This window comes from Rhea americana, unplaced genomic scaffold (genome assembly GCF_003343005.1).
Source record: "Rhea americana isolate MKP2758 unplaced genomic scaffold, rheAme1 scaffold_165, whole genome shotgun sequence".
Classification (NCBI taxonomy): domain Eukaryota; kingdom Metazoa; phylum Chordata; class Aves; order Rheiformes; family Rheidae; genus Rhea; species Rhea americana.
Genome location: NW_028185761.1, coordinates 1,334,670 through 1,347,362, shown reverse-complemented (window position 1 = coordinate 1,347,362; position 12,693 = coordinate 1,334,670). Strand labels below are relative to the sequence as shown.

The 12,693-nt window shown below is 37.5% G+C and overlaps 1 protein-coding gene across 2 annotated transcripts in view; it reads left to right on the top strand.

The window, feature by feature from the left end:
- Positions 1–12,693, top strand: part of UVRAG (UV radiation resistance associated) — a 97,148-nt gene that overhangs the window by 71,270 nt on the left and 13,185 nt on the right. For both annotated transcript variants that reach the window (XM_085300562.1, XM_085300561.1), the window contains exon 14: positions 9,844–9,935. In XM_085300562.1, coding sequence (XP_085156688.1) covers positions 9,844–9,935 — 92 coding nt within the window. The remainder of the gene's footprint in view (positions 1–9,843; positions 9,936–12,693) is intronic.

Here is a 12,693-nt window from a genome sequence, read left to right as displayed (position 1 = left end):
GCTGTCCTGGGAGTGATGTTCTTTGTTTCAGTTGTTTAATATATGAGGTACATAACATTCAGAGAAACACAGAAGAAAAGCAAAATATTTCTTAATGTTAGCTGCAGTCAAACTATTATCTTTCTAATAGCTAAGTGAAACAGAAGTTGAATGCTGAAGGAATGTATTAGTGCCATGTGTAAGAAACTACACTGAAATTCTACACTTAAACATGAAATGGGCAAGGTGTCCAGTTCCTGGCTCTGTAAGACTATTTAACATGTGAGCAGATCAACTTTATATTTTAAAGTACTAAAACTTTTTTCATGGGAAATGGCAGAAAAGTTAGGAGTATAAATTTGTTTTGGCAGTAAACACTATTGAATAGAAGCATCTTTAAGAGTTCTGTGGGTATCGGTGTAGATGCTGTGGTTACGAGCCTTTGAGCGCAGGATACTGTGACTTACACACTGCATCTTTTATGAGGCCCCTAAACTAAGTTCATAAAATGTACAGTTCAGAAAGAATGCAGTGTCTGAATTTGTGGCCAATTTGACTGCATGGGGAAGAGTGCTCTTRCAAGAGCACAAGTTGAAGCCAGAGCTGAGTCCTTGCCTTGCAAAGTGCCAAGTGTTCGTTTTAATGTTAAGAGGAAGGAACTGCACCTGAAAAACCACGAAGTACCTTCTCCAGCTGCACAGAGCCAAAGGCTTACAGGAGAAGTTACATTCCTGAAAGTCTCCTAGGGTAGCAATGGGCTGATACCTAGCCAGATCACTAGGAATTGGGGAATTTGCATATGTGGGTTTTTTTGCAAACTTGTTGGAAAACTTTCTTTTTTCCTTTCCTATTGCCCATGCCAAGATGAAATCAGTTGAAATGAAACTGGATTAGTTGCAAATGCAAGCACACTTCTATTCAGATGAAAGCACATGTATCCTTGCCCACAGGCAACCTTGACTGATCAGCGAGGGTAACCTGCTCTGTGGAGGAGCAGATCGGTGCTCCCCGGGCTGTAGTGATCACAGCACCTGCAGCATGAGCCCAGACAGTGCTGGAAGCTGTGCTTCTTGCTCGGCTTGTAGAGGAGTGTGGAGGTGGTGAGTGGGGTTGAACAACATGGGTAGAATAGGAAGCAATATTTGAAATAGGAGACAAGCTGGGGGGACTGGGTTTCTACCAGGATGGTGGACATTTTTCTAACTCTTCCTTGAGCATCTSTCTCTTTGCAAGTTGACGGGTCTTCAAAAAAGCCAGCACTGCCTGCAGTGGCTAGAGCCATTTCCCCAAATAAATTTTGGGAGCCCCCTTGCATGCCCTGTATTTTAGGTCACTTATRTGTATTATGTAGTTGTCACTGTCTCTGTGCATTAATTCTTCAACTTGTTCAATCAGATTTTAACGAGTAGTATATGTTTAAAATAGAGACCTGGTAATCAAATGGAAAATGAATTCTAATATAGTTAAGCTGACATGCACACTTAGTATTTGTAAACTTAAACTGCTTTGTAGTTTGTACAAACAATGCTTTTTTGAAACTGAAAGAGATAGGAAAGTGGAATGTCTGTTATCAAACTGTGGCATATTGTAGGAGTCTAGGAGAAATACTCAATGTATAATTTTTTGTAACTAGTAGTTTATGCCCTGGAGACAAAASCTTGACTTTTGAGTATCATAATTTGTTAGCATCTGTGAAGTAATGAACCTCATTTATCTGCTTGTCCTTTCCTTCAGGAACCTCCTTGTTTTCTGCTATGCTGCTATCTCTTCATGGGTGAAAAAAAATCCATGTTAAAACACATAAGACCACCAGTTTATCACTTCCTGAATTTTTGCTAAGCTTCTGTTGTTTTTCTTTTCTSTGTCCCACCACATGCTTTATTTTGCTATTGTGTAGTCTAACATGCATGTGATGAGCTCTGTTAGGCGAAGTCTGTCTGTTATTTCTCTGCATAGAATTTGGCACAACAGGGCGCAATCCCTATTTTGAAGGCTTTGAGTATGACAGCCACTTAATCAGCCGTAAATATCTTTCAGGCTTTTTATATATACTGTGAATGAAGTTTAGAGCAAGCTGTTTTCCAACAGAAGGAATACGAGTGTCTAATATGTGTTGGCTGATTTACTTTTGTTCAGAATGCTTGGAAACCCAAAGCTTAAAAGCATTTAGTGGTTTCAGTCTCTTGAAAAATTAAGGAGGTATGACATCTTTCTTTGGCTATGTGCATAATTTATATGAGTATTTCTCAAGCTGGTATTATATAAATAGGGAAAAAAACCCCAAGCTCTATTTCAAATATAGCTGCTAATTGTCTTCAGGAAGGTCATTGCTTAAAAATCTATTGATTTTTATTTAAAGCTCTACTTTACCAGTGCTACCAAAACTACATAATTCTTTGACAYGAGTTTTTTCCCCTAACATGGGCTAAAAGAACAAATAGCTAAAATGCTAATCCCTTTTAGCTAGAGCTGTAGTCTTTTGCTATTGTCCATACAGTGCTGAAAGGTGCCGTGTTATGTTGTATTGAAATAATGCTGCAAATCCTGCAAGATGTTAAAGGTAGACTGATACCAAATGGGGAAATTGTCTGTTGGTTTCTATGGGTTTCTTTTTTTGATTTAACTTGTCAAAACAGAGTAGTGAATAAGTGTGGGAGGAATCAGTGTGACCATATGCAAATTTTCAAAACCTTGGAAATTTTACTGCATGTGTCTGAGCTTTTGTTGAGCAATGAAACCTCATTGCTAGCAGAAAGGAGTTAACGTGTCCCTGCGGATGACTGTGGGTATTCAGCTATACCTGGCTGGTGGGATAGTCCAGGTGTGGTCGTGTGCCACCTTTCAGCCTGGCCAATGTGGGTGAGTTGAGTGCACCTATCTCCATACTTTGGAGGCTACCATCCTTTTGCTGTTACGTTGTGCGTAGGTTTAAAAAGCAACTCCAAGTGTGCTCAAGTGGTGCAAAACTATGCTTGAGGAGCTAAACATGTGAAGAAAACTTTTTTTTTTTTTAAAAAAAAAGACTTAAGTACAAAATGCTACTTGTCTTTCTCCTTTTGGCTTTGGCACATGTGACCTTTTGTTCTCTGCCTGATGTAATGATTTTTAATACAAATTGTTTGGGATGAATGAGGTCATAGGAAGTGAGTGTGCCCGTGTCTCATAATCCAATAAATGTTATTTTGTGATGCTGAGGAGTTTTAAGGAGTTCTGACCTGAACCTGGAAAGGTTATACCATATAGCTCATCAAGCTATAATGTAGCAAGACTACAGGGTAACAGTAAACATGGTTTCAGTTATTTGAGTGCTTCAYAGGGCTGGGGGAAGAAGGGGGAAAGCTTCTGAGGCCAGTAACTGCTGTATCTTCTAAATTGCTTTTTTGATATATTTTCTGTAAAACAGTTGTGGTATACGAGAGGCACTTTTAATGGCAAAGGGACCCGTATATGTTTATATAATGGGATCTACTAACCACGATTTTTTTTTTTTTTCCAGGAATAGTTTACTTACGTAAGTGGCTGTTTTCTCCCAGTCTGTCTTTCACAATGGTTTTCCATATCCTTACTGGGAGACCAGACTTGAACCGTGAAGGCTAATGTTTGCAACCTCTCCAGAGGGATATTACATTTACTCTCAGGAAGGGCCTCACTAATATGAGAGAGAGTCCTAGAGGAGAAACAGCTTTTGGCTCGTCTAGATGTTTAGTCCTACGGTRTATTCTGCGGGCACTCAAACACATACTCCTGTTTCCTGTAATTTTATTTTCCTGTGGTCCATCTCCAATAAACACTACTACTGTGAAACTAGAATACATTATTAAATATTGTCTATTATCAAACTTCAGTTTTAAAAATTACAGGAAAGCTATTTCAAAAATGTTTGATAGAGTATTACAGCCTGTTGAACATTTTCCAGGTTGCTGCTGTATTTGAATGATATACTTAATATTCTTGTAGATTTGAGGGCAAGATGCARCTTAATATGATTGAAACAGATCAGAGAGAGAATTAGATATGCTGTCAGTAGAGAACATAGTTTCCCTCCTCCCTGCTGAATCACTTCTGTACTCTAAACTCCATGCTTGAATTTCCTCTCACCCTGCAGGATTTTAATTCATCTGTATGTGAAAGGCAGGGGAGCAGTAAGGAGAAGTTGTCTGTGGGATAACAAGAATCAATGGTGATAAATTACCATATAAATTCGATACAGTTTGATAGCTGGATTAGAGCTCCACGCTAATCTAATGTGTGCAGACACTTAGCCATAACAGAGATCAACATCTTCTTACTGTAGCATTAAGTGTCTTGGACCAGTGACTTTGCACTGCGTTGACCATTAGGTATCAGTGTTACAGATCAAAGTAAGAGAAGAGACTTAYTTTATTGGTAAGAGCTTGTACCTCATAATTGTGTGTGTGTGTGTGTATGGGGAGGAATCAGCCTCTGAAAGATAGTTTTAGACTAAGCCTATTTCAAAAACAAGTTGAATGTAAGGAGTCTTTGAAGGGACAGTATTAAATGCAGTGGTTTTTCCCATTACTGCTTTGATTTCTGTCTGATGCCTTATTTGCTATCGCTAAATCAAAATCGTAATGGGAATCCTTTTAAGATGGTTTTAATAAGATATTTTTGTGTGTTTGTTCGTTTTAAGCACACTGGGTCAACCTGAGGAGTTTTAATGCTTGTGCTCTATGGATTAATGAAGGACGTGGGTCTACAAGGTTGTTGACATAACTTGTTTTACTTGTTAATTCAGTACTCTTAAAAGAATTGCCAAGTAAACATCTGCTTTTCAAGATGGACCTCTGAACAGCATTGACATCCATTTGGGAGAGGGAGGCAGCCCTTGGCATATCAAGATATAAGCCAACATTTCTGTAAAAATAACTTCGAATGTTTCATCTTGCTTGAATGAGCAGTGTCACTGCTGTTGCAATCTAGCTTGTTCCTTCTGAAAATCAGGTTGAGGAGTGCTTGAAGGCTTGTTACAATCTTCAGATTTTCCTATATACTTCCTATATTCCTTTTTCTCTACTATTTGTCAAGAAGCTTTAATTAAAAAAAAAAAGAAACTTGGCTATATTTGCTTCTGAACTGTGATTATATTGTAATATAGTAATTTTTAAATATGAAAAATGAATTTTAAAGATTTGATTCCAATGTATGATACCTAAAGCACTAATCAATACCAAGATATGTTTCACCAAAGTTAGAGCGTAAGGGTTTTTCCGTAAACCCATGTAGTTCAGAGCTAGAACAGACTTGATAACATAAGCGAGCAACATGTTAGAGTGCAAATCTAAAACTTTATAATTTCCCCCAAAAGATATAAACACATACAACTGTTTATATAGCAGCAGGCAGTATTTCAGTGATTTTCCCCCTAAGGTTGTTTATATAGCAACAGGCATTATAACAACACTTTCTGTTTTCATTATTGCAGTGCTTAGTCATCTGAATCCCAGCCTGTGCTCCTTCGTACTATGAAAAGTCATCCAGGATCTTGTAAAACAATTAACTATGTCATTTCATTAAAACCTGCATTTTATAGTTGAGTCCCAGAATTTGACATCCTCTGAAAACCTTATGTAAATGCTTGACTTCTAGCCAATACTGTGATCTTGATTAAGAGAACACTTTGCTTCTATTTTTGTTTGTGTGTTTTCACATTTGTGGAGCAGATGTCCTCTGAAATGATTGATGCTGTCAAGGAAAAAAAAAACATTATTTAACTGAAAATAATTCAAAATTGCTTTTAACTGCCCTAACAATATATGAACATGCATGGTATACACCTCTTGAACTGGTACAAATGCTGGTAGAATAGCATGCTGCAATGTTGAGTTGCTGTTGTCTGAAGTATCTTAGTCTAAGATAAATGAAAATGCTGTAAGCTTCAGCATAAATTCTGATATTACACACAATAAGTACTGACATGACTGGTATTATAGACTTTAACGTAGTCTGAGCTGTGAGTCTGCTCCCATGCATCTTTGAACAAGAGGAATGTAGCTGGGGAAACAAAATATGGTAAATGATGAACAGATCATTTCAAATGAGCCCCATTCTGAGCCCCAGCTTCATTAGTGACATAAGCCTGAATTTGTATCTGAGATACAATCCACTAYTACCCAGCAATAAGACAGCAATAAATCAGGGGGAGGGGGGATTTTTATTTTTTAAGCCAATTTAATTCAAAAACTTGAATTCTAGTGCTTGTCATCTCATGGAGTTTATAAGAGTAACCGGTCCTGTGCAAAGTTTGTATTTTTTAGTTTAGTTTCACAATCGGAGTGAATGTTTTATCTTCCCTGTATTACTGCAAGAAATGTGATAAACCTTTGTGCTGACATGATTTTAGTTATACTAAGTATATCTGTCAAAATAAATTACTTCTAAAATGCTTAGGTACCAGTAATAGTTTGGAGATGCTCAAGGTGGATCAGTATGGAGTGGATTCACTGCTGAGGGACAGGTAGCTTTTATTCCAGCAGAAGTTGAAACTGCTTAGAAGGAACTTCACATAGAAGCTGGAACAAGTGAACAGTTTTACTGAGGAGTTAATTTAAACCAAAATAGGACCTGGTTGGTTGCAGTTAACTTGTTTGTCATGCCTTACCTACCGTGAATACTGCTGTTGTGTTAACTGGAATAGTTTTATTAGCCTTCAAGTGAAATTAGGAGTATGAACTTTTAAACTTTTTTGATATAAGAGATCTACCTTTGTAAGAATCATCGCTTTAAGTGCAGCTCAATTCAACATTTATGATTATCTGTCATCTTGGAATAAGTAGCAAGCATAATATAAAACACGTACCAGTATGATGGACTGGTCTTCTGTAAAGTCAGGATTGTCCTGACTCAGTCTCCCATGTCCTCAGATTTGTATAGGTTTTTTCTGAAACTGTTATAAAGCAGATCAAAATTCATGTTTTACAAAAGCAGTCTSTCTGGACAGTTACTGACAGATGCAAATACTGTATCTGCTTTGCACTATCTTGTCACAGTGTTGAAATCCTCAATGTTATCACACWGGAATTAGTGTCAAAAGCCAGGGATAAAAGTGTTCTGAAGAAGGGATTGAATTGGGTGAATCTAAATTTGTTTTCTAAAAGTTTTCAGAAACATGAACATTAGATTTTGTTTGTTGGTTCTTACCCCCATAGTTGCATAYTTGATAACTTATATGCATCTCTAAATAACTTGGAATGATGTCGGTTAATGTGGAAGCAGAAGCAACCAAGCATAGTAAATATTGACGCTTTCTCAGAATGAGTTTTTGTTGTGTTTTTTTAATATCAGTACCCTTAACTACTTGTGTTTTGGACTCTTTGTAAAATATGATGACCTTTGTTTGCTATCTCGTGCTGTTGTGGAATAAGAGTGTTGCTAGTAACGGGTGCAAGAGCAAATTCAAACTGCTGTCTAGAGTGTCTCTCTGGCTTATTTCTCAGTTTGTTTTTTGTTCAATTGGRTGATGTTTTATACAGTAGTGGGAAAGCAAAGCTCTAGATAGGAGGTAAATATTAGTGAGGGAATGGCAATTAACATTTTATTACTGGAACACCATCAGTGACTTGCAATCCTTGTGACTCTRGTTTATTGAGGATACATGACAAGTGTGAACACAGACCTTGGGCACTTGTTCACCAAAGTTAAACGGGCGAATTTTCTTTGGGTAGCCAGGATGACCGGGTCTGTAATACCCTGAAGGAACAATCTAATCTTAAAATAATATGCAGCTTTTGCAAATGCTACTTAGTTCCTTTGGAAATTTAGTGAGAGACAGATGGAGACAGGTGATGCTGAATAGTAACAACAGAAATTTGAACTTAATTTCTTAAGAGAATCAAGATAGCACATAAGCACCACTTTCTACTTTTGCTTTCCTATCCAGGTTTGACGTTTTATTGCTCTCCTTGCCTTTTTTTCTCTTTACATCTTCCATAATGCTAAGCTGCATCTCTGAGCTCCTTTTAATTCTCATGGGCAAAGCAGCTGTTCTCTCCCTACATTTCTCTTTTTAAAAACTTGGTGAAGTAGCTGATGTCTCTCATGCTTCAATGGATTTTTTTTTTTCTCTTGCTAGAAGGCAAACAAGTTTTTCTACACTTTCTGAGATTACCTGTAGGCTCATTTTGCAAGTAGATTATTCTGTGTTTGTATTAATGCAAACACTTAAGGCAATATTACTTTGACTTTTAAGCAATTACAAAGCAAAAAGAGAATGCTTTTTTTTTTATTAGCAGAAACTGTTTTTGTGTTTGATACAAGTGTGTCACACGTTCTTCTGATCTTGGCTGTTTGAAACAGAGATCCCTTAATCCAATCCTTTTTATTCTAGGAAACCTTAGAATTTAAGGATGACTATTAAAAAAGGGTATTCTATAAACATTTAATTGTAGTAGAAGAAACAAATGTGATGTCTTTGATTCTTATTCTTTTTTTTTTCTTTTGCCCCAGGCCTGTTCTCTGGTTAACCAAATCCACTGTAATCTCATCAGGAAAATGTGGTGATCATTTAGTAATTTATATTGTATGGTTGTCTTAATCCAGGTTCTGTCACTGTAGCAGAAAATATGAAACCAAGCCCACCAGATGACTTGGCTATGTCCATATGGAAATAATAAACTATGTAATAAATAGCCTCCTGTTGTACAATGCTGTACTGAGGATGATTTTCTTCCAAAGCAATTTTTCTTTCTAAAACTCAGACAAGCATAGAAATAGCTCCCATTTCAAGATTCCTTTTTTCTTTTTCTTTTCTTTTTTTTTTTGAGGAAAAAATGATTGGCCCATTGTTTAAGAAAAGCCAGGTGAGCTCTTGGTTCAGGTCAGAAATCTTTCTTACTTGCACCCTACTTCTGTAAATTACAGAAACAGGTGTGTAGCTCAAAAAGCATTTAACTTTAAATAGGACTGTTCCATGTGTTTCAGCACCTAGCTTTATCAGTGTCAAATTTGGGTAGTCCCCGCAAATGTACCTTGGACCAGCTGTGACCTTGAGAGCTGTAATGTAACATCTGTTGACAGCCATGTATCAATTTGGCACTGCTTCATTCCAATAGCACCCCTTTAAAAATACTGCAATTTAGGAATATTTTCTGTGTTCTAACCACACGAGCGAAAAACTTCACTGCAAAATATCCTTTAAGAAAAGGGAATGTGGAAGGAAAAAATGTTTTGCTTAGAGCCAAAAACTTAAGAGATGGGGGGTAGAAGTACGTTGAATTCCCATGGGGTCAATGTATAGAACCTTTTAATTCCTATATGGGAGCAAACAGAAATTAATACTTAGGTTATAATAAATCAGCATTAAAAGTCTTTTAGCTACGCTGCATTGTATTTAAGTGCTGGGTTTAATTATGGGAAGAACAGCCATCAGCTTAGATAYTGATACAAATTGCGAGAACAGTGATTTAGCTCGGTTGATGTTACTGTGGTAGTTCTACTGCTACATTTGTACATTCAGGATGACATACGACACTTGCACACAAGTTTTCAGAGTTGGCCARTGTATGACATTGTGTTGAAATTTAGTCTGTTGACTTGATAGTTACCTCTTTTTATTAAGCTGTGAGTCTGCTCGCCTGTTACAAATAGGAAATGGTGAAAAAATGTTAYGAGGTTTAACAATTGGATTGACTGATCATTTTATCCCTGTTCTTGGGTGGGTTTTGCTAATATGAGGTCATACGAGTATTAAATAAAACATTTCCTTTAAGGTAATAGATCTGTTGGAATTGCTTGATTATTCAGCACTTTCTTTGAAAAGCTAGTAAATTAACTGATCGTGATACCATATCCATTGGAATCTGGGGCCTGGAAAGCCTTGCTAATTGAAATTTTTTTCTGTCCTTGTAGCTTAGATATCAACATGGACTGAGTACTCCAGATCTAAGGCAAACTCTTCCTAACCTGAAAAACTTTATGGAGCTTGGGCTAATGGTTAGATGGTAAGTATCTTTAGTGTCTCACAGGTGTTAGTTAAAAAGTGAAAATAAAAGGAGATGAATGCTTAAAAATAAAACTGAACTGCAGAGTGAAGATCTTCCTAAACAACCAGCTATTCATAAGAGTTACGGCTACTTGGTGAAGATTGTTACTTTCTCAGAATTCAGGCCGCACAAAATGTCCACAGGTTTCAACTGTTTTCTTCTGTTTTTATAATCTCATCTTCCATGTGATGGACCCACACTACTTTTGGGAGAGGTGTGGGAAGGAAAGACTGATTTAAAATTCCAAGGTGAATTAATCATTCTCTTAGAGTAGTATCTAAGGGCTTGTAGCAGATGCACCTTCTGTATTACTATAGTCTGGGAGGACAGGAGGGTAGAAGGGCATCAAGACCTTTGTAGAACAAGTMTTAGCTTTGTCTGTGTCTAGCCTGCTATTTGCTTTACAATGTAATTTAAGTGATCTGCATGAGAATGTGATTTATACTCAGCATGAGTTGCACCCAGTATATTTGCTGCTAGTGAATACGGTTGTTGCATGTCGAGTGTAGTTGCTAAATGAGAAGCTGTGTTCACTAGTAACTGAAGGTCATAGTTGCTTACCAGGGGAGTTTTGGTTGTTTCTACTGTGATTCATTCTGGAGGATGCAGAATCACTCTCCAATATCTGTATAAAATCAAATTAGTCTGATTTGTGAGTTACAAGACTGAAGTTAGTGTAGGCTGCTTTTGCAGAAGCTATTTGAGCATGATGCTTGACCAATTTTCCTTAAACTCACTGAGATTAATTTTAGTAAGTGTGGAGGCTGTTCATTAACAAGTGTGTTTCTGCATGTAGCAGGAGCTTTATATTTTTTATATATATATATATGGTCTTTGAGTTATGTATGCTCATGCAGCCTCTTATGTTAAGCAATTATTTTGTCCTGCCTTCTCATCTTCACTGTTTTTGCACATCTGAACCCACCCAAATGTATGTGCTGTGCCATTTTTAGGAACTCTAGATTAACTGGTTACTGCCTCAAAGTTGCACACGATGTGTGTACTCCCTGTGTAATATCTGGCCCTGTGCAGATGCCCTAAATCCTCCGGAGTGTTTAAAATATCGTCCAGGTGGTTAGCTAACTTCAACRAGTTTTGCTGCCAGATTGCTTGGTGGTGCTCTGTTGATGGACATGGACTCCCTCAGTGCTCCAGCTGATCTGAGAAATAATTTCTTTTGGCACAGATTATGCTAAGTAGGGATGGAGGGAAGCTTCCAGGCCTTCTAAAGAAAGCCAGTTGTTCCTAATGGAATCACAAAGTAGTAAGCACAGATAGCAGTTCCAAAATACKAAGGTTTGGCTATATGGCATTTAGCAGACTCAAAATTAATAGAAACTTCTTTTTAAATCTGATGTGAAATGACAGTAAATGCTGTGGTACTGGCTCTTCTTTTTAACAGTCTGGTTATTAGCTTTCCAGTGCTATTTGTATAATACCTGAATTCCTTCCTTGTTAAATAGAAGTAGCAAAATTTCTTTTAGAAGCGTAATGCAAGCTATTCTCATGTCATGCTCTGCATGACARGAATAGAGACACAGTATATCATGAGGTAGACTTTCTTGGTGATGGGAATACTCAAATTCATGCAGAAAGTTATACTGCTTTAAGTGTTACGTGATAAATGTCTTAGGTTGAGAAACAATGTCCAAGCTCTACTGATAAAGAGCCTTCTGCAGCTTTAAAGGACCAGAAAGGTTCCAGAAAGGTTCTTATTACTATATTGTTTAATTTTAGTAGGCTTCTAAAATGTCACTAAGCTCTAAAAACATTTTTCCCCCTCCTGCAATATAGAGATTGTGAGAAAGAGAACAGTTCTGAAACACTGTGCAATCACATATGCTTTTATGCACAAAACAAGCATTTTATTGCTGCTCTAGTTATATTATAAGATCAGGCTTCAAACACTGTTAGTGCCTCAGGGTAGCACAGCTCAATATATTGGACCTTTGGGCCAAAAGTTCTACCGCAGTGGGTAACTAACTAAAATCCTATGGGGCATCACTGTGTCATAACTTTTTCCAGCCCTTCTCTCTATGTGAGAGGAGGTCGCCCTTTGCCTTTGTATTATCCTTCATTCCTTGCATTGAAATGCTGATCCAAGCGACCTAAGCTAGTTTCYAAAGTACTTGGTGTGATTTGGAAAAGTTTTGACAAAGAAAAACAAATAAAAGAGTAGAAGAAATGTCTCTAATGTTGCCTGATAGAAATTCAACTGAACCAACAAAACATGAAGTAAATAGTTTCTGGGGAAAAGAAAGCTCATTCGCTGCGCACAGGTGCAGTGATCTACCATCAGTAACTTTAATCAGCACTGAAAAGATTCTCCCTCCCTTTCTTCTTCCCCTGCCCCACCAGCACTGGGTAAGTGATTCCTAAAATGATGTGCGGTCCTGTAAGCGAATCTGGAAATGGCCTATTTGTGCATTGGGGAGGGGCCAAAATGCTTAAACTGTCCTGGAAATGCATCATAACTTCTAACACTTGTATGTACTTATCAACAGCTTGGGAAGGATGCAGGTGGTGGGTATCTTTTTCAGCCTTGAATAAGATTGGGTTGCAGAGATGAGCAATTCTGGGACTTTTTACGTGGGAATCACTTTCAAAGTGTAGGTATCTGTTCTCCCTTCTGGCACACACTAGCTTTGAAGTACTGATAATAGAAGTTTTAGCTATGCCTTTAGAGATTTTGGCTTCATAGAGCCTCTTCCCCCCC